The sequence below is a fragment of the Apium graveolens genome, chromosome 4 (genome assembly GCF_009905375.1).
Source record: "Apium graveolens cultivar Ventura chromosome 4, ASM990537v1, whole genome shotgun sequence".
Lineage (NCBI taxonomy): Eukaryota > Viridiplantae > Streptophyta > Magnoliopsida > Apiales > Apiaceae > Apium > Apium graveolens.
In genome coordinates, this window is record NC_133650.1 from 108,342,951 (window position 1) to 108,365,339 (window position 22,389).

The 22,389-nt window shown below is 34.5% G+C and overlaps 1 protein-coding gene across 4 annotated transcripts; it reads right to left on the minus strand.

The window, feature by feature from the left end:
• Nucleotides 1-4,970: 4,970 nt before the first annotated feature.
• LOC141718883 (histone-lysine N-methyltransferase SUVR5) lies at nt 4,971-22,334 on the minus strand. 4 transcript variants are annotated; one of them, XM_074521258.1, is made up of 12 exons: nt 22,125-22,334; nt 19,342-19,906; nt 18,648-18,950; nt 18,443-18,553; nt 17,817-17,927; nt 10,800-13,589; nt 10,097-10,258; nt 9,644-9,760; nt 9,453-9,556; nt 9,207-9,341; nt 5,767-5,854; nt 4,971-5,418 (listed from the first exon to the last, which is right to left on the minus strand). In XM_074521258.1, exons 2-12 carry the CDS (start codon nt 19,807-19,809, stop codon nt 5,311-5,313), a joined length of 4,497 nt encoding a protein of 1,498 aa, XP_074377359.1. In that variant the 5' UTR covers nt 19,810-19,906; nt 22,125-22,334; the 3' UTR covers nt 4,971-5,310. The 4 variants fall into 4 exon arrangements, with proteins under 4 accessions (XP_074377359.1, XP_074377361.1, XP_074377360.1 ...); XM_074521260.1 differs by lacking the exon at nt 22,125-22,334 and adding an exon at nt 21,218-22,075; XM_074521259.1 differs by lacking the exon at nt 22,125-22,334 and adding an exon at nt 21,111-22,075.
• Between the last annotated feature and the right edge of the window lie 55 nt (nt 22,335-22,389).

Here is a 22,389-nt window from a genome sequence, read left to right on the forward strand (position 1 = left end):
ACAATTGCTAGAAGCTCTTTTTCATAAACAGAGAGTTTCTGCCATTTAGGACCCAGAGCTCTGCTGATAAATGCTAAAGGATGCCCTTTCTGCATTAAAACAGCCCCAATCCCAAATTGTGAAGCATCAGTTTCAATTTCAAAAGGTATATCAAAATTAGGAACAGCCAACACCGGTGCAGTAGAAAGAGCATTTTTTAACTGCTCAAAAGAATGTTGAGCTTCCTTATTCCATTGAAATGCACCAGTCTTTAACAAATTTGTCAATGGTTTGATGAGTAATGCATACCCCTTTATAAACTTCCTGTAATAACCAGCCAAACCTAAAAAACCTCTGAGCTCCTTGTCTGTTTTAGGTAATTGCCAACAAGTGATAGCAGAAATTTTCTGTGGATCTGTTTCAACACCTTTTGATGATATAAAATATCCTAAATATTCAATCTGTTGGACAGCAAAAGAGCACTTGCTAAGCTTGATATGCATATCATTTTCCTGCATCAACTCAAAAACCTTCTCCAAATGACACCAATGGTCTGTAACATTCTTACTATAAACCAAGACATCATCAAAAAACACCAAGACACACTTCTTGAGTAAAGGTTTAAACACAGCATTCATCCAACCTTGGAATAAGCTGGTGCATTAGTTAAGCCAAATGGCATAAATAAAAGCTCATAATGTCTGGTATGAGTTTTAAATACAGTTTTAAAAATATCATCGGGATGTAATCTTAATTGGTGATATCCTGACCTCAAATCAAGTTTACTAAAAAATTCTGCTCCAGCCAACTCATCTATCAATTCATCAATAACAAGAATCAGAAATTTATCTTTTGTTGTCTTCTTGTTAAGCTCTCTGTGATTAATACATAATCTCCATGTACCATCCTTCTTTCCCACTAAGACAACAGGAGAGGTAAAGGGAGAAGAACTATCCTGAATAATTCCTCTTTCCAACATCTCTTGAATTAACTGTTCAATTATATCCCTTTGTTTTAATGGATATCTTTATAGTCTTATATTCACAGGACCTTCTCCAGGTGTTAAAGGTATTTTATGGTCAAACATTTTCCTCTGTGGTGGTAAATCTCTTGGTTCTTCAAACACTGAAGCAAATCTATCTTTCAATTTATTTAGCTCTTTAGAATCTACCTTTGAAACTGGTAAACATTCATTATTATCAGCTGATACTAGTGTAGATTCCAAGCAAATAGTAGGTAATTGCTTAACCTGTATTAAACAACAGTGAGAAGCACTCTTCAACAATTTTTCAGAAGGCCCTCCTTTAAGCACCTTGAGCTTCTTGTGTGGTATACCCCTTAATGAGATGTGTTAATCATTTACAATAAAGCTCGTTTTTAACTTACTAAAATCCCAATACACTGGTCTCAATGTTGACAACCATTGTATACCTAGAACCATGTCACAACTGCCTAATGGAATCAACATTACATCTGTCTGAAATTTCTTTCCATTAATCATCCATTCAAAATTTCTACAAATGCATTTGCATACAATGCTATTACCATCTGCAACTGTCACTGCTTGTGCTGTTACTTCTTCCAATTTACACCCCCAATTTCTTAGCAAAAGCAAAATCCAAAAAATTGTGAGTGCTGCCAGAATCTACCAAAATATGCACTGAATTTCCACCTGACATTCCTTTTAATCTCATAGTTTGAAATTTTTGGTTCCATGCTAAAGCATTCACAGAAATATAGGGTTCCAATTCCTCAGTATTAACAAAAATGTCCCCACTCAAGTCTTCATTTCCAATAAATTCTTCCACCTCCTCATTGATTAATTCACCTGGAACTTCAACTGTGAAAAGCTGATTTTCTTTAAATTTACATCTATGCCCCTTCCCATAAGGCTGATCACAATAATAACAAAGGCCTTTTGCTATTTTTTCAACTTTCACATCTGCTGGAATGAATTTAAAATTCCTAGAGTTTCTTACAACAGGTGGATTTGGTTTAATTTGAGGGGTTGGTAGTAAAGGTGGACTAGTATTGGCCAACAAAGGTGTTGTTTGAGTGGTTTTTGGTAGAATGTGGGAAGAATAGACAATATTTGGTTTTGCAGTTTTGCAAAAAACGGCAAAAGACTCCTCTTTCAATCTTGCTTAATCAATTGCTTCAGAGATGTTACTAGGCTTAAAAGCTTTCATAAATGGTTTCATAGTTGACTTTAATCCCCCAATAAAACTATCCAGAATATAAGATTCCGGTAACACATGATTATATTGCAACATTAAAGATCTAACATTCTCAAATTCGTCTATATAATCCTCAAATTGCCCTACCTGCTGCATCTTACTAAATTGTTCCACAATCTTAACAACACCATCATCTTTAAATCTTGCTATCAAATCTATGATAAAATCGTCCCATTCTACATACTTTCTCACCGCAAGATAACTAGTAACCCAAGTTTCAGCCTTATCTATCATGTATAGTGATGCTAAGTTCACCTTATGATTATTAGCAATCTTACACAAATCAAAGTATCTATTACATTTCTTGATCCAATTTCTAGGGTTTATACCATCAAATTTGGGGAAATCAAGTTTGGAGTGAATTTAAAAGGTTGAATTGTACCTGTTTCAGTAACAATCCCTTCTCCATCGCCATTGCTTTCCCTACGATGAGTATTTCCATTGCTAGTGTCATGTGAAGCGCTCGCCCTATTCAATTGTGACCTAATTTCATCAATCGATTGCATTAATCGAACCAAAGTATCTTCTACTTTCTTGTTTTGCATCCCTTGTTTCTGATTGTAAGTGTCCAGTTTCTTCTCCATTGTCTTGACTTGATCATCCATGGTTGAAGCTTTTCGTGTTCTAGCCATTGTATGAAGAAGTGTATGTATTGTGTATGTATATATTGTGATTAAGAATCGAATGCTCTGATACCAATGATAAAGGTTAAACAACCTTTAAGAACAATATGATATAAAACTGTAATTTGTTAGAAAGATTAATCAAGAGATACCAAATGAGAGAGAGATCAGAGAGATCAGAGAGAAAGAGATGAAAAGTAAAAGTTTGTTATTTTTAATTTTCTTGAATGAATTCACAACTTTATACAATTGGAAATGTTCAACTAACTTTCCCGCCAAATCTATCAACAAAGTCTATTTTGACTTATTTGATTTTCACAAGTCAAATCTCCTATAACACTTTGTATGACAGAAACAAAGTATAGCTGTATAGGCTAGGGACATACATCTTGACACCAAACACCTACGACACAAAATAACCTTAAAAAATAAATCTCAGAATGTTTAGAGCATACGTACTTGTGAGGGGCGTCAATTCATCAATTGATGAATTGAATCAACGGAGTTGGTTATTATTCATTACAAATCAATCTTTTTTGTAAATTTTTATACACCCATGAAACTCCATCATTTCATCGATTAGTATTCATTGAATAAATAATTATATATTACTAGCTATTTTTTTCAATAATTTAGTATAAAATCATATATTTAACTTAAATTTATTATTTAGTGTTCTCAGAAATAATATTATTGACAATAATTAATCGTAATATTTTTAAATAAATGATTTTTTTGTCAAGTTAAATATATAGTATTTAAAATAACAGAATGCTAGCTAGTTTCTTAGTAATATAATATGATATATAATATTTTAATAGATAATATTTAAATATGGGAACACAAAATATGTATAATTATATAGAAATATGCTATTATTATTAATTTCACAATGCAGATGACTATATATGTGTGCGTCTGTGGAAAGTACTTTGCTGGCAGTTGAAAACTCCGTTGATTATTAATGTTCCTATTAATGAATCAATGGAGTTTTGAAAATTGATGGCATCAAAAAACATCCACTACATATCAATTTTGGCTTTGTCCATTAATTAAGCTGCTGAATTAACTAAAAGGAAGCACCAGTGCATATGCTCTTAGTGTGTTCAGCATGTAGATGAGTTACTTAATGAATGTTTAATGTATGTTTTTAGTAGGTAAATGAGTTAATAAGTGTGTAGTATATTTTATTGAAAAAGATTTAGTTTTTAAAATTAGTAACTATGTTATAATACATGATTTTTGGTTAATGAAAACTCCTAGAAGAAAAATATAAGTGTTAATTGATAAAATGATTAAATGTTATTTGTACAATTTTTTTGCTTTTACAATTTGTACCTCCATTTCTAAATTTTGGAAATGGCCCTTGAGCGCTGTGTGTGCATTCCAAGCTGTAGAGAAGGTACAATAATGGACAGGCTGAAAATGATGGTAAGGTGGAAAATAGAAAGCACGTTTTCATCATTAACGGGGAGGTATAATGCCAAATTTCAAATTGCAGATAATAAACTATTATATACTATCACTCACTCAAGTAGTGTCATTCTTTCTTTTTCTTTATCTGCACCTCAAGATCCAACACCTTACTCTTTTTTCTGCAGTTCTACTCTCTTTTGTATATCACTGTTTCTTTTTCCAATTATGAATTATTTGTCTTTATGGAATAAATATACATATCAACTAAAGATTTACGTGACATTAATCACGACTAAACTGTATTAAAAGAAATTGAACAAATTAACTGGATATGATTATTATGCAATACATATTTACCCAACTCCCAAAATGCAGTGGTCCTTATTTCTACTCAAGTTGCTTATGGACTGTGGTGCTTAAAGATGAGAAATAATGCAGGTCTACCTGGCTTTCTTTGGTAGATATTCCAATAGGTGTATGGCTTTTCAGAAGTTCAACAACTTGCCTTGCAGTTACAGTTGCAAGTTTTAACATTTTACTATAGCTTTCTGAATTAAGAGCACTTTTCTCAACCCAGAAGCACCGTATTTTCATTAACGTGGGATTGAATCCCGAGACATATAACATGATTACAAGAAAAATAATATTCCGGAATAATCGAAATAACAGGAATGCCTCTGTTTTATCTCTACAAAGTAGAGAAGAAATAATGATCTTAAGGTAAAAGTTATATTCATTGGATAAACACTATATATCTTCACTGAAAGGTCTAATGCAGTTGCGATGACCAAATTCTATAATGAAACAATCTACAAATTTATATAAATTTTACTTGCTACAGATAAAATTCTAAAATCTATTGCAGTACAATCTCTTCCTCTAAAAAACTGATCAGGCAACCTTTAGCGCCCAAGTATTTGTACTCAGGTAATACAGACATAACATTGACTTAATTCTTCCGTACATTCCCAATAGAGAACAGCTGCTTCCTTGATTTTCTTTACAAAAAAAAATACCTTTCCCGCAAGATTCACAAGAGTGATATGAGCATAATGTCAGTAAAGTCGACCTTTGCAATTGGGAGCTCCACAGAGGCACGGGCATCCTTCTCCAGGCAATTGCTTGTACCGGTAATTATATGTCAGTTCTTCACCAATAGCTATCTGCTCAAAACATATTACAAGGATATAAAAGATAAACAAGAAGATGATATTTGTTAAACACCCTTTTGTAAGATAACAGAGAAACTCATCTCGAATGCACAAACCAGTAATTGATTAAACACGTGACAATTTGATTATTATTTACTGATTTTCAGGAATCAACACCAAAAAACTTGTGGGAGCTTAGAATCATAGGAAGTGCTACTTATCCAGACTGACACCGGGCTGTAATATTTATCTATATCTTGAAGTTGTATTTATATTCACATCGACAATTTTCCTTCTACCATATGTATTACTGATAGAGTGAAAACAGTAAATGAAGTGAACACGAATTAAATTGCTTACATCTCGACTCGCATACAGACCAATGTGGGCAAGCTGGCAATCCATGCTTTCTACAAGAACTTGATGATTTGTGAGATTCGGTAAGCAGCTGCAAAATTAACTAGGTTCAGAGAAGTAAATTTCCAACAGTCAAAAACAATCAACATAACATAACCAAGTTCCTCATCTATCAATTCAGGAATATTAGCCTCTACCCATACTAATAGATTAATCCTACCATGTATCATCTTTACGTTTCATACTCAGAATACCAATAACAGAAATACACAAATTAAAGACCTTCCAGCCTAAAACAAACACCACAAGTTTCAGCAGAACAAAAAGCAACTGAAAACTAAAATCAGAACAGGAAAGGGAGGGAGGAGGCGAATTAAATTCTTATAATCCTGCTATATGTTGCTTTGAGTTTAAACAAAAAAAAGGTGCGAAAATAACTACTTTACACATGAAGGCTACTTCACATTTTTTTTAATATTTTTTTTGTGTTAGCATACTAAAACTACTATGAGAATTATATATTATTTTTTGATTCGAAAAGAAATGTAGACAAATCAGTGACCTATAAGGTAAAACTTTAAAGGAAAAACTGACAAGGTTTTATTATCATTTCCTCTAAGTTGCGTAACATGGTATCAAGGGGAGGGAATAAACATTTAAACTTGTACAGGCACCGTAATATTGAGCATTTAAATTTACATGACATCATTTAGGTTGCTCTTCATGAGATTAGTTGGGAGGTAAGTGGGATGAATGATTAATATAGCAGATAATTTACATTATCAGTAACCAACGAAACAAGGTGGTTTGTTTAAATTAAGCTAAATAAATTAGACAAGAGTAGCACTTTAATGGCCTTGTATATTTTTCCTTTTCAGCTTAATGGCTTCATATTATTTAGCAATTTTGGGGCCGGAGCCCGCCTTCTCCCACTCTTTAACAGATCTACTTATTTTTTGAACAATTAAGAGCCTTGTGACAAATCTCGTCTAGTTCAGGCAAACGGTGTTGGTTCATACTTCAGACAAGGATATAAATGTTATTTGAAACCCTAGTCATATATCGTAACTTAATACTTTATAAAAAAAATATATAATTTAAATAATCAGTTCTAACCCCAAAGCACCCTACACTATGGCTTTATCACCTGTCAGCCTCATCTTTACCACCTCCAAACCTCTTCCGACTTCACTTATTTTCTCTCCACATTTTACCCTACAAAACTTGTATCCCAATCTGGCCACAACTTTGTAGATAACTAAAAATACCGTCCGAAAATGGAGAGCCAATGTCTCATTTTCCATAGTTTCTCAAATACACTCAAAAAGATGTCAAACTTATAAAATTGGAGCTTCTTGCTCCACTTGATCGATGGTTGAACATGCAAATAATACCCAAAAAGAGCACGCAAATTCTCTTCTGTGTGCCTTCATTTCATACGGAACCTAGTATAAATTCATCCAAATTCCAAACACCGCATCTTTTCCCCTCAAAATTTCATAGCTTTATGGGTTCCAATTAACCAACATTCCTGGTCACCCAACCAAACACACCACCGTCAATCTAATCCATCTCTTCTCTGCCACATCACCACATTAATCAGCCCATAGCTCTCTTGTCCATCCAACCAAAGCCTTACATAGTTATGTTTCAGGAGATGGTGTTGGTCACTTCAATATTTGTAAGTATTTTGTATTTATGAAGAGGATGGAAGCTTCATCTTATAAATGATCTGTTGCAAGTAAGATATTGATAGAAAGGATGAATTGCAATTTTAATGCAAAACTAATTTTTTTTTGTGAATTATAAAGTGTGGTATCTGCAATACACAATATATATTTTTTCTAAATTAAAAGAAAAACTTCTTTTTTACACAAGAAAATTTTGTTTTTTACTCCTATAGAACGTTTAATAAATACCTATGCAAAAAAACATAAAATGTAAAATATTATGTAATTCATGGAAATGTAATTATAATATGTTCTGCAGCTGAATACATTAAGTAGTTCTGAAGTTCTAATCTTCAGGTGGGTTCTATGTGAAACCTGACCACAGATATATACACATAAGTTCTTACTCCACTAGAAACCAAATAAGCCTAGAAACTAGAAACAAAACCTAGTTGAGTAATTTAGACTACAGAATCACTCGTTCACACATTGTCGGTCACTATTTTATATACCAGAATTGACAAAAAAAAAACCGCAAATTACGAAATTTAGCTTATGGTAGTTACAACCATTGCTTATGGACTTGGTAGCTCCTGATGGTTGGTTGTCCATGTTCAGTAATGGTGATACGAGGTTGGTGGTGGTGAGAGGGTCTAAGGTCTGGGGCAGGTCGCATGTGGCTGTGATGGTGGCCGGAGGACCATCAATGCAGTAGTGGGTAAAAAATGATGATAATATGTGTTTGTGTGTGTGTGTGTTAGGTTATATGTGCAAATGGACTTATATACAGCCCTGTATCAATTAACACTATTAGTCTGTCCAATTTGACAGAAATTATCAGAAGTTCCTTAATTTCTTAAAATATTAAAGTACGGACCACCCTAGTGCCAAATTATAAATGATGCAATTAAAATAAAATTTTAAAAAAAGAAGAAGAAATAGTAGTACATGCCATTTTAACTCAATTATATAATAATACACGAATAATAGGCAATTAACTGCATCATGTTTGTTGCTTAAAAACTTGATCTAGATCCCACATGATCTACAGCGATCACTATCTCCCTTTAAAGTATAATTTAACAGGAATTCACCAGCCAGGTTTATCATAGAAAGTCTACCTCTAGATATTCATCTAAGGATATAAAAGAACCTCAACTTGAAGTTTGAATTTAAAACATGTGAGAAGGTAAACTAATTTGAGAGAGAGATAGAGAGTGAGCGGAAGCGCAAATATCACTTGGTATATATTATTTTCCTTTTATGCTCTTTTATGGTTAGGTAGTATAAATTGGCGTAACGATTAACATTGAAAGGAATACAATCCTTTCAAACAAAGACAGCCCATGGGAATTTAACATCTATATGCCTAAAAGCAATATTCCCAAAGCATCTATAACAGTTGTGCACAATTGCACATTATGCATAAATAATGCACATATTAGGTTGGACCCCGCTGGATGAGATATACACTCTCGACTATTGCCTAACAAAATTGTATTCTAGGACTATCTAGAGAGACACACAGACTTCATTTTGAAGGAATGAGACTTGAGGAAATAATATATTGACCATACTCTCAACACCCTACTTCCCTACATTCTATAGGAGCCTGGACATGGTGTATGCACAAGTTGACATGGTTACCACATTTCTGATCGGCATCTAGAAATAAAAAATTAGACTTTAGATCATAAAGGATGCCAACAATTCAACTTCCAAGGCAAAAGGTTTCTCCCATGTGAGCAAAAATGGATATTGATTTATGCTCACCTGTGATTTATATATCGTGAAACATTTCCATAAGTAGTAGCATCAATTACATATGGCTCCTTCTCCTCTATCAATCTGCTCATGTCATTACTGTGAGCATCAATCTCAAATAAATAGTCACAACCTTCGCTGTACCTGATAATTCAAAGTTCAAAAGAATCATAATTTATAGTAATATTGTATCAGAACTATTGACATGAAATACTATGAACATGCAGTAAATTCTAAATTACAGAAATATTGAACCTTTTGCGCCTAATGGCAGCTTCATGCTCATCTATAACCTCTCCTATGTACTCACATACAAATGTACCATGCAGGATCTGCTCACATGCCCTGACTGCCCATCCCTGCATATCAATTTGTACAGTGAGATGCAATACAATTTCAAAGATAAGCAAGCAAGTTGAAAAGAAAAAGCTACATCGCACTATTACCTTTTTTTCAGTTCTGTAAACTTCTAGTTTCACCTGTACCCCGTTCTGCAAAACTCTATTCTTGCAGGATCTACTACACTGACAGTTTTGATTGCATTCATAGACCATGTAACCCTCCTACACAAGCAACACAAAAGTAGGTCAGTAAAGGGTTTATCATGCTATTTAAGTATTGCTAAGTATTCATAGTGAAAAGAGTGGCAACAGTGAACAGCTTTTTTTACTGCAGAAGGAAGTTTTCAGAGTCAGAATATACAAGTTTTTATCATACTAAAAATCATGTTATCATACAAATTCTTTCAAGTGAGCATATAATTATTATTCTCTTTTAAATGCATATTACTTTTCTGATTAAGATATTAGTAGCACTGCCATTACCCTTAAAAATGGGAAATAAAAATAAAACACTAATATACAAGTTACTGTTCATATACAAGTACCAACAGTATTTACCTCCAAAATGATTCGGCCTTTATCATCATATGGGAATCTCCCTTTCATGGGCTTTCCGCATTTATCTTTCGCATCTTCGAAGTCATTATCAAAGAGGTATACATGATCACAGGTTTCAGGAGAACACATTGAATGAACACAAGCACATCCTAGTTGTAAACTCTGCAAGTGAAATTAGTAATTAATTCATTAAACATTGACAAGGCTAAAGTCAACTTAACTGGAATTTGTTAGTCTGCTGTTTAACGCAGATTCAAACAAAATAACACTACAAAGTAGTACTTTTTAATATCAAAAAAAATATACACTAAATTATTCAACCCTACAAATTATTTTAAGGGACTTGATCTAATAGTACTCAACATAACAAATCTAGCTACTTGTTTATCAGTGCCTTGTACAGGGTAAGAAATGGTGGGCAGCAAATACATAATCCCAGAAATTGTGTGCATTGACTGAGAGGGGACGAGGGGAAGAGGGAGAGCAATGTGTATTCAAGTTAGCATGTGTAACGTAAACTTTGGGATGCTATAAACTTATACAGACACGTTTCCAGAAAAGAGAGAATAATAAAGCATTGTCTACTACAGTGATCTGTAAATAAGAACATGCAACGTGCGCAAAATTACCATATTAAACAAGAATGTGATGCAACAAATATAAGATAGAAAAACATAAATAGTATTACGATGTTTGGAAGTACCTCTGCATTAATAGCAAGGGATCGTTCAACTAATGGCTTTCTAACATACTTAAATCCCTCCCAAGGCATAGAATATGTTGTACTTTGATCATCAGAACCATCTATAAGGATGGGAAGAGAACCTAGGAGATTTTCATCCACTACACAGGCAATTGGAATTGCCTCCTCTCCGGAACTAATGTCATCACACAAGATAATAGTTCTCAATATCGGTTCTTGCTTAAAGTGCTGTGAATCAACTATGCAGTGGCATTCATCTACTTCCCATTCAGTGGCTTTGGAAACAAGTGGAAGTGCCAATATGGACCTACTTTCATCTGGGAGGGGCAATAATGGTGATACTGGGGGATGCACTGTAATTCTTTTACATTGATTAGGACATATAAAGCCATCTTGATGCCAGTACACAACAATGTTATGCTCACTGCACAGTTTGGCGGCTTTCAAGTACAAACGTTCAGGCAAAATTCCATATTTCTTCTCTAATAAATTTTGAAGATTTACTTTACAGCAGGCAGATCGAGCAGATGACAGAATCTCTACGTTACTAGGCCGTGGTTTTGTCTGCGTAATCTCAGAATACAGCATCTTTGCAACATTTGAGCATTGAAATTCTACCAGTCCACCAAGCTTATCAGCCTCAGCTCCACAAACTTGGTCTTTTAGTTCCCCAGCATTAATTGAAGAAGACAATTGAATGCGTTTCTTTATGGTTGCACCAGCACGATTCCGAATCTTATATGAAGCTGCTCCCTTGCTCTTTTTAAATCTAGGACGACCTAGTCTCCCGGTTTTCAATTTATATGCATAATAACTAATGCTCCTCTTCGGAAGGTGAGAAGCAACTGGATTTGCACCCATATGAGCAGCTTGATGGTGACGACCAAGATCTGGAAGCAAATCGAATTTCAGGCCACAAAATTTGCATATGAACTTTCTTGCAACACCCTGATTATCAGTGTTTATATTCTCAATAGAGACTGATTTATCTGGTTCATGCTTATGCGCAGAATCTTCACCGAGAGTTACCGCGTCATGCTGCTGAGAAGGACTAGGCATCTTGAAACTCGAAGTATGTAGTGAGAGTACATGCAACCATAACTCGTCGGCATTGCCAAAATGGTTACCACAAGGAATGCACTGGAGTAGCAAGCATTGTTCAACAAACTTAGCATGGTGTCTCTCCTGCACATGTGATTCTAGTATTTTCTTATTAGTAAAAGAGTCCAGACAGATTGCACAAGCATAACCTCTAAAAAGCCATTGTGCCTCTTTTTTGTGATTGTCCATCCAGTGTTCTCCAAGTGATTGGTCATTACAAAAATTATTCGAACAAATTTTGCACTTGATCTCACTTTCATTGGCAGGCCCACTATCACTGGCTACTGCTATCGGAAGTGCAACAGGATCTTCCACAGAAGAACAATTTTGAGAATCTTTGTCAGCTGTGAAGCTCCAAAGCTTTTCCAACCTGTCTTTTTCTTTAAGAACCAACTTCATTAGAAGCTCACCAACACTAGCATCTTTCGAAGCTTCCGTTATGGCCCACTGGATTTGGATCTCCTTAGGAACTGGATTTCTAAGAGAAAGGATACTTTTGAAGAGTCTGTGGAACAGCTCACAAGCATGGTGTAAATGCAACTTCTGCTCCCGTGAGTAACATTCCCTCAGGAGATCCATATAAATTTCCTTGGAAACTATTCTAGTCTTGCCATTTCTGGCACGTTTAAGCCAGCTTGGCAGATGCTTTTCACAGTACAGAAAATGCTTCTTGGGACTTTCCAGACAGATACCATTAGCTTCCTCGGAAACTAGACCAATGCAATGGACCAATTCAGTGCCACTATTCTCTTTACTAGACTGTTCAGGCATCTTAGTTAAACTTGTTTCGTTCGAACCATCTCGACTGAAAAATAATAGCGGATCTACCGGAAGAGGTGTATCAGATTGTCCAACCAATACAACATCTTTGCAGCTAGTAGTCACTGATTTATGTATACTCTCCTCGCACTTTCTCTTCTTACTATTGGGTGTACTCGGCATCATTACTTCGTCATTTTGAGGACGGTGTTTCTTACAGAAAGGAGTACCAGTTAGGGCGCGATGCTTGCATTTGGTACCAAGAACAGTGGTACCGCTGCACAATATTGCATCAGATGGAGATGCTTCCAAGTTCGGTGATTGTCCACCAAAGCGAGAGGCCAAATGTACACAGCAATAAACATCGCCATCATTAGCCCATCTCACGCACTGCCTTCCCTTGGATTCAATATAAGCTGCACACTGGTTACTCTTACTCCCAGCATTGAAAGGTCTGGTAGCCACTCCACTCGTAGGGGTAAGGTTTACATCCTTGGTCTGAATAATCTCTGTATTTCCAGCTTCAATCACAATCTCGCCCCACCTATCGGCGCCCATTGGTGGAGCCTCAACTCCTGGGTGATTATTTTCAGAGGTAGCACCATCTACTATGTTTCTCCCGTACAAAAATCCATTGTTAATCTCTGTGTGCAGAGACTGACTTTGACATTGGGTATCCGCATGTGAGGTATTAGCCTCAGCACGACGAACAACCAGTTTGGGCCTCTTACTGCATGTCTGAAGATCAACCCCTGACGGACTAGCATCAGATGGCTGCACCATATCCCTACCAATGGCTATGGGATGCGACACTAAAAAAGATTTCATTATCTCCTGTTTCCAGGTCTTCCACTCGAAGTTCAACTCATTCTGCGTAACTCCATTTGAAAGCGAATTTACTTCATTCCAGAGGATTGAATCAACTAATTCCTGCATTAGAAGAGAGTTACATCAGCCAATGAAGGTATTCAGAGAAAATAAGAACTAAATAAGGGTAGATTCCACTGTATTGCCATTATACATTATACGTTATAAGTATTATGTTTGTACCAATTAATGAATATTGAGAAGTCAGCCTATATTTTAAATCTCAACAATATAGGCGCCTTCTTCTTGGACAAAGTTTCATAAATCAGATATAATATTAAAAAATTAAAACTCATATCAATATATAGCTTCTTTTTTTATCGTAGGTAACCCGCAGCTGCTACCCTTCGGGTGCGCACCGGGTAAACCCTACGGGCTCACGTAATAACCTGCAAACCACGTGAACTAAGGTAAACCACATTAAGCGACAGGCTCTGGCTCAGGAGGCATAATCATAAATTCTCTTCCCATGAGATTCGAACCTGTGACCAAAAAGATAGTTATTCCCTCTCTAACCAACTGAGCCAACCTTTGCGGGCCAATATATAGCTAGTAGTTAAATTTTATGAAAGCTTGGTTTCATTTTTTCTTTAATAATAATATGAACTCCACAATGTGGTGTATCCCTATTTTACTTATCAAATTTAAACCCAATATGCCGGTCTACAACTTTCTGCACAAACTTAGGGGTCCTTTGGCAAATTTGAACAAAAAAATCTACATATAAATTAACAAATTATCTAAAAGATGTAAATTTTCTAGTTTTTTCTTACGAATAATTAATATATTATTTGAATAAAACAATAATATATTATTATCACTATATTATGTGGCGCTTGTGTCAAGTTTTGATATGGTCACTCTATTTGTTTAGTATAATTTTTTCTTTAAGTAAAGGTGATGACAAATTTAAAAAAACACGTGAAAGGTAAAGTACGTATATTTTGTATGTTGAAGAGATGGCATGGAAGTATTTAATCGGGAAGTTCTGTTAGTAGCTAGTCTGGGTTTGGGATTTTGTATCTTAGTGATTAAAAAGAATCTTAGCGCTTAAGAAAGATTAAAATTCAAACCAAACAATCTCAATCTCTTAATTATTACAATAAGTCTAGGAAGCACGGACTCTTCATTTTGTATGCGAGTCCGACTCGCCCTAGTAGAAAAAACCCAGCCCCACTAGAAAAAACCCAACCCATTATCTATTAAACCCAATTTAAAGAAGGCCACTATATATACACTTCTTTTCTATACGTATACAAACTGAAACCCCTCAGTATACATACTCCACTTACATGAACCAAAAATGGAGTGTTTTCTTTTTACACAAGATGAAAAGAATGTTAACGGGGTTTTTATGTGTTTTCAACTTATTTTGAAAATTTAAACTTTCATTACTTGTTATAACCATTGATACAAGGAACGCGGAACGTCCTAGCGAATCGCGATTCCGTCCCAGATCGCTAAGATTCGCAATCGGATCGCCAGTTCCGGCGACCCAGTCTTTTAAGAAGAAAAAATAAAGAACAAAGACGGGATAAAAACAAGGCTTAAAAAATTACAGAGAGAAGGAAAAGCACAAGAAAGAAGATGCAGATTATTGGAAAGGCAGAGAAAAAAATGAAGGAGATGATGCCTCAATTCTTGTTCAAGGACAGCTGTGTGTATCTATATATATGCACAGTACTTTATACTTATTTTATTTATTATTGTGTTTGAAGTTTAAGTAGCGATTGACCTGTTTTAGGTAGATAGCAACAAACAAATACGTATATAATTGAATTTTAAAAAAAACTATTGGGCATTAACCTTTTTATGGACATGAAAATAAATGGTTTTTAAAAAATCTGGAATGACAATCATTATAAATTTATTTGAAATAATGACTATAATTTATCTTTTTAATAATTTAAATTGTTTTTACTACTGCTGGTCAAATAGTACTGACATTAAATTATCATTTTCAGAAGTTGGAGCACTAAAATCATGAACTTCTTCTTAATTTTAATTTACATATTTATTGTTAATATTTATAACTAAAAAAATCAATTTAAGAAATTCCAGCATATTTCATTTTTGAAACCTTATATGCCTTCAAATAATATTAAGAATTTATACATCTTATCGTACCCATACGTCCCACCGAACCGGTATGTTCCATCGTACCCAGACGCTCCCACGTACCCTGACGTTCCCTCGTACCGGGTTCACCATATGTACCGTTTCACGTATCCGTTTTCGTTCTAGTTTCTCATCGAACTCCGTTCCATGTAACATTGGTTATGACCTTTTAATTTATGATAGAAAATGTTAAGCATTTTACATAATATATATATATATATGTTTATTTATTTATTATTAAATTTTTCCAGTCCCGTATCCAAGACTCTTCGATGATTGGCGAATCCCCGTGTCGACGTATCAAGTCGGTGCTTCATGGCAATAAGTTATTGAGACATGCTAAGAAGTAAACAAATGACCCCTTAGATTGTGTCATATTACACCATAAACAATTGAACTGAATGCAGAATTTTGCCATAAAAATCCTCGATATTCAATAGTCAAGTCAGAAACAAGCAATAATCCATTTTCGAAACAGAGGTCGCTAAAGTGTTACTGTATTAGACATAATAGCATCATCAGTTAAAATCAGTCTGTTAGAGCAATTTATTTTTGAGTAAAACTAGTTACCAAAACAAGCATCTACTGTAGTTAAAAAGAGTTAGAGACGGGTACAACTCCAAACTATCTTTAACTCCGGTTAAAAAGGCAATCAAGTCTAGGAATTCCACCTTAGAGAACAGCTCAAGAATGTTGTTAAATTAGAATTTTCTTCAGGTCTTTCTTGGCTAATGCTTGTACAACAGGAACTCTATATGAGAACTGATGCATGGAACTTCACAGGAAGAAGGGAACAAAAAAAAAGTCCAGGTGGACTAACACAGAAACCCAACCACCCTAAGAATACAACTAGGGTGCCTAACAACACAACTGAACGCCTAGGATTTTCCACCCAAGGAAGTAAATACAGAGTGCAACCATAAGAGGAGATAAATTCTAAAATTAAATAAACTCAGAAATAAAAAAAATAGAAAAAATCGCATCAACTTATTCAGGATAAGACATGTCCTGCATATAGTACATAAATCACTGGTTTTATCCAAATTACTACCAGGGGTTAATGGTTTGATCTCTAACAACCACAAAGTTCTGTTCTTGTTAACATTTTAAATTACTGTTATAAATGCAACTTAAAACTAAGCGACTCACTGTTCTTAAAACTTTAAAATTTTATTATTATTTTGAGTTTTAAATAATGTCATATATACATTTGTGTGTACTCATAAAATCTTGAGTTAAAAACTACAAAACAACGGTATTTAAATAAATATCAAACTAAAGATCCTTGCATAGCATGAGTTGTAAGGAAACTACTCCTAAACAATATCTGCTCCATAATTTAACTGCTGTAGTAAAAGAAACAACGCTTTTTATTAACCTATATTAGTTATAATAATTTAGTAATCCAAAATGAATAAACTACAACATCTATTAAAATGAAAATTGTTCTCAAAAACAACTTTAAATAAATATAAAACGAATTTTGTTATCACTTCTTTCGCAATAATGTTGGTGGAACATGTTTTTCTTTATAATTAACATTGAAGATATAGATTTCTTGATGGAAGCGGAAAGCTAAATTAGTAATGTATCCAATATTTTCTTAATTATGGATGGACGGGCTCTAGTCAAGTAATTTTAACATTAGTATCTTGCTTAGTGCAACATGTTTAATTATTTCTGCTAGAAACAAATAAGAAAGAAGGATTATAAAAATATTAACAAAACAAGTTACACCTTTCATTATCAAACTTTCTTATGTGATCTCATAGATCATGTTTAATTCAATTGCCATGGAAATATTTTGCTGCTGAAATTACCCATATAATTAAATAAATAGTGTTACTTATTCTATCCAACAATATAATATTAGTTTCACAAAAGTGATTCATATTTTTTCCCCAAATAAACACAAGTTATCTATTCTTTCAAGAATCAAATTGCTTAAGCACAAACCTCTGCTCTACCATAAGTTCATTTCCAACCAAAACACACAGGTTCAAAGTGGATGGGAGATTTAATGTCACTCAGCAGATTTCAAACATGATAATAATCACAAAACGATACTACTTTGACATATCAAACATCAAAAGTCTTCAGTTCGAAACCAAATAGAGGTGTTATAATTATTATTTAGTTTGTAGAAATAAGCAGTCAAACTTGACCATTTACCTCTTTCAGCAGTTCAACACATTCTGCACTATTTGCATTCTTGCATCTATGTACCCATGACTCCAAAGAATGTTGTAGCCACAAAGAATCAAAGAAGCATCTTGCTATCATCTGTAAAGTAAAACTTTATTAATGCTTACATCACTTAGGGATTAAATATCTGCAAAAATAATTAATATGTCTACAGAGTAAGAACAGTATAAACATTATTCTATGCGGTAATAACTTGAAAGCAACCAGTTACAAACAAAACAATTACTACTTGTGATGCCATCAGCGAGGCATTTAATAGCAAGCCGGGAAACCAACCTGAATCCTGATTCTATAGAAATAAAATAAAAAGATAAAGGAAGAGGTAGAAAATCCGTTTCCTTCCCATTGGGAACACTAGCCTACTACTATCTTTTGAGAGCACCTTTCCTGAGGGTGCCCTTGAAACTCTCACATCTCCTGTCTTGGGTAGGTCCTGAGATGTACAAAGCCCAAAACCTTATATTTTAAAAATAGATACATTCTAGGGTATTACGAACCTAGTTCATTATATGTATCTGATTTTAGATCAGACATACTGCATCCAAATTTAAGAATTTTACTAGAAGAAAATTATCTAGAAGGGAGGGATTTACACTCTGAAGTTCCAAAAGAAGCCTTCCAATATCAGAGTAGTCTTTACAGCGGGAAGCCTCCATCGCAAATTCCTTCCAGACCATCATATTGCGAGAAGTTTCTATCAGAGCCTGAATGATTTTAATAGTTAAAATAAAGATGAAGAGTGCAGTGCACAAGGCACAAAAAGAATGAGAAAATTGAAATACAAAGGCTCTGACAAACCTCACTATGTAACTGATCAATGATATTTATAACACCAACAGCAAGCTTTTGTATGATAAACCTACGGGCAACAGTTAAATCTCTGACCATCTTCGCGCCAACTATGTGAGTCCTATATGGTATGGGCTCTGGAAATTCATTTATAGGACGGACAAGAAGCACATCTGCCCAGGAATAATTTCTTTTACGAGGAAAAAATACAACAAGATACTTTTTTCGATCATGAGTTGGCTTCGCTTTTAATGTTGCTAATGGCCAGTCAGCTCGTGCACATTGAATTCCTGCTTGCCACATTCCCCTCCACTACAATTTTAGAAACACAAATATATATAACGAATAAATAAACTATCACCGGAATTCACATGATTGGTTTCGAAGACAACTGTGGCAAAGGGAAAAAATCAGATGCTGAGGATTCAACTGACAGTATTCTAAGCTAACTTGCATTTCATTATTACATTCTTAATATAACTCATGTTCTTGATGAGCGGGACAATGAGCAGTAAAAATAGATTTGCTCAAACTAACACTAGATCTTCTTTCAACATGCAAGCAACCCTCAAATCAGAACTAGAAGAATGCTAAACTAAAGAGAGAAACTCAGAGTCATACCACACATGTATGGTTAAAATAATAAAAGGTAATACATTGAACAGCATACAGATTCAAGTTGAAAGCCAAAGACAAGATATACCTTAACCCATACTGCCATGGCATCCTCCGGTTCGGGCCACTTGACCTCTGCAAGCCAGGGGGCCTCTTCCCTGCTGCTACTTGGTAATTCACTCATGATAGTTTCTACATGTAGCTGAGAGTTATCATAGGCCAGGGTTCCTCTCATACACTGATCCTCTGAATGTGCAGAATCATGAGAATCACTAGAGAACTTTTGTCCATCCACCTCAAATTCAAAAGGTGAATCATCATTATGGTGCCCTTCTGATGTAGAGGATTCAGCAATTGTCCATTTATCCCCACCCTGTTCAAAGTGAGAACCTTCGCCATTAAGTGTCAAATCATTCACCTGGACATCCATGACTTGAACTTCTGTATGGTCAGTGCAGTTCATATTTCCATCATACATATAGGTTGATTCAGAATCTTGTTGAGGAAAACCAGATTCTCCGCCACATTTAACATTAGAAGAAGGTAACACTTCCATGGACTTGGTCTAGATATTTAAAAGGTATAAGTTTCTAACATAATCAGTCAAATCGACTCAGCTGTTATGAAAATTCGAGGCAACAATATCAGAACTCCTGTAAAGTCAAGGCAACAATATCAGAACATGTATCAGAGACAAATCTCAATACAGAACCAACAACCTTTTCTACTGATAACAAAATAAATCAAATGAATGTGTTCCATAAAAAAAATGTGACTAGGCATTATTTAAAGAAATGGAAATAGAATTCATAATTTTCATATGTCTGGTTTTAGTTGCATCCTTCCCTTTATTGGGATATATTGGAAATAAGAAAAATTGGTTTTTTATTTTCTTTGTCAATCCGATGAGCCTATTTACATATGTCTGTAAATGAATCGAGACAGTCAAGAACAATTCGGAGTTCGGTTCGAGAAAAGAACGGTTCAGCTTTGACTCGATTCATATAATGAGATAAAGTCAAATACAATTTAAGATTTGTTTTGTAAACGAAACAAACTTAATCATAGAAGAGTTCCGCTCGATATTCATTAATACGCTCATGACTATGTTATAAACATAATCTTTAATATGAATAAATTTAGGCTTAATGACCTTTTAAACCTCAAACTTTGCACCAATATACTCATCAGCCCCAGCCCCTCTAGTTCATAACCGTACCTTTTTGCCCCTCAGGTACTAAAAACGTAACCATTCACCCTTAGACCGACCGGTTTTCACCCGGGTTTTTTTCCGTGTCCAAGGGTAAAAAAACACATTTTGGATACCTGAGGGCTGAAAATGTGCGCTTTTAAACTTCAGGGTTTTATGAGTACACTGGTGCAAACTTTGAGGTCGAAAAGGTCATTAAGCCATTATTAATTAAACAACTATAGGTATTATATATAAATCTAAGTTTATTAATTTTTGACTAGCAAAATTTTAGTTTTAAATTATTTTTTTATATACGTGTGGAGCATACTCGTGAGTAATGTTCGTGAGCTGTTCGTGAGCAAAAGTTTGTCAGACACGTTTACGAGTTGTTCACGATCAGTTTGTGAACATTTTTCAAACGAGCCAAACTCAATCAATTTTTTTGGCTTGGTCCAAGTTAGAGTTCGATATAGATTTAAAAACCAAATCAGAAATCTCAATATAGCCCTATTTACATATTAAAAATCATTAAAAAAACTAATCCATGTAAGTTAAAACACAGTAAGTAGTAGTAATTATTAAGATTTAAACATAATATGAAAAAACCAATGTCAACATCTATAATATAGAAATAGCGAAAGTTAAGAAGAGTAATTAAACTATACATGCACGGATATCTTGCCCGGGCATAAGATACAAGTCGAAGAACTCAAATGCAGCATTTGAAAGTGTGTGTGTGTGTGCGCGCACGTTATAGTAAGTTAACACGTACATATAAAAAAACTGCAGTACGGCACTGCAAGCAAGTCATTAACCAGACCTCACTATCCCCACCCTCAAATTCAATGACTGAGTTTATACTAAAAAACAGTATATGTGATATCACAATGGGCAAAAGAAATTGAAAAGGGAATATCCTATCTAACAACTGGAATTAATAAGCTCTGCAATAAAAAAACAGATGTATAAATTAAACATGAAATAGCAGAATCCAGACTATACACAATAGTTAACACAAGTGACTAGCCATTTCGTGATACATAGATGACACAAGTTATTATCACATTTTGTGCACACATATACATACCGTGTCTGTATCAATCTGTCTATGCTATTTACACATTTTTGTAAGTAAAGAATTGACCATCCATGACTTAAAAAAATTCCCACTAAAGCTACCATTGCAAAGAAGCTGAGAACACATAAAAAGCTACAATCTTTGCACATTACAGCACAAACCCAAATCAAGTTACCAATCAAAATGTAAAAACAAGGCAGAATCATAGATCAACAAGTGTTAAAACAACAAGACCCTAAACCTGGTGTGACCTAGAAACAAAAAAGTGGGACCAAACCAAAATCTTGAAAAATTAACCTAGTACCACAATCAAAACTAAATCTTTAACCTAAAGACAAAACAATTAAGCACTAAATCAACCAACAAGATAAAAAAGATTTAATCTCTAAATAAAAATACTATCTTGCACATAAAAAATTAATTGACACAAAAATTAAAAAATTGGGGAAGACGGGGTCACAAGAAAATATGTAACATGTACAAAAATAAAAAACAATGACATGCCTAATTAGGGTAAAAATGTACAGGTGAAGCATAAACAAAAATATGGGTTCGTGTGTATATTGTGTGTAATGAAGAAATTGTGTTGTGGGAAGTGTACCTGGTGCACCGAAGAACAACTTTTTTTTTGGGTTTGGGGGTATAGAGACTAGAGAGGAGGTGATTTATGTGTGTAATAATAAAATGGGTATTTATATTTTTTTGTGTTTAAATAAAAATGACGAATTTAATTTGGAGATGTACTAGGAGAGCAGGTGAGATGGTGTGAGTAAACAGGTTTGGTTTATTGTTTCAAAGTTGTGTATAGGGATGGGGTGACCTGAAGAAGGTCCGATTTGTGTACATCGAATGAGCAATAAGTTGGG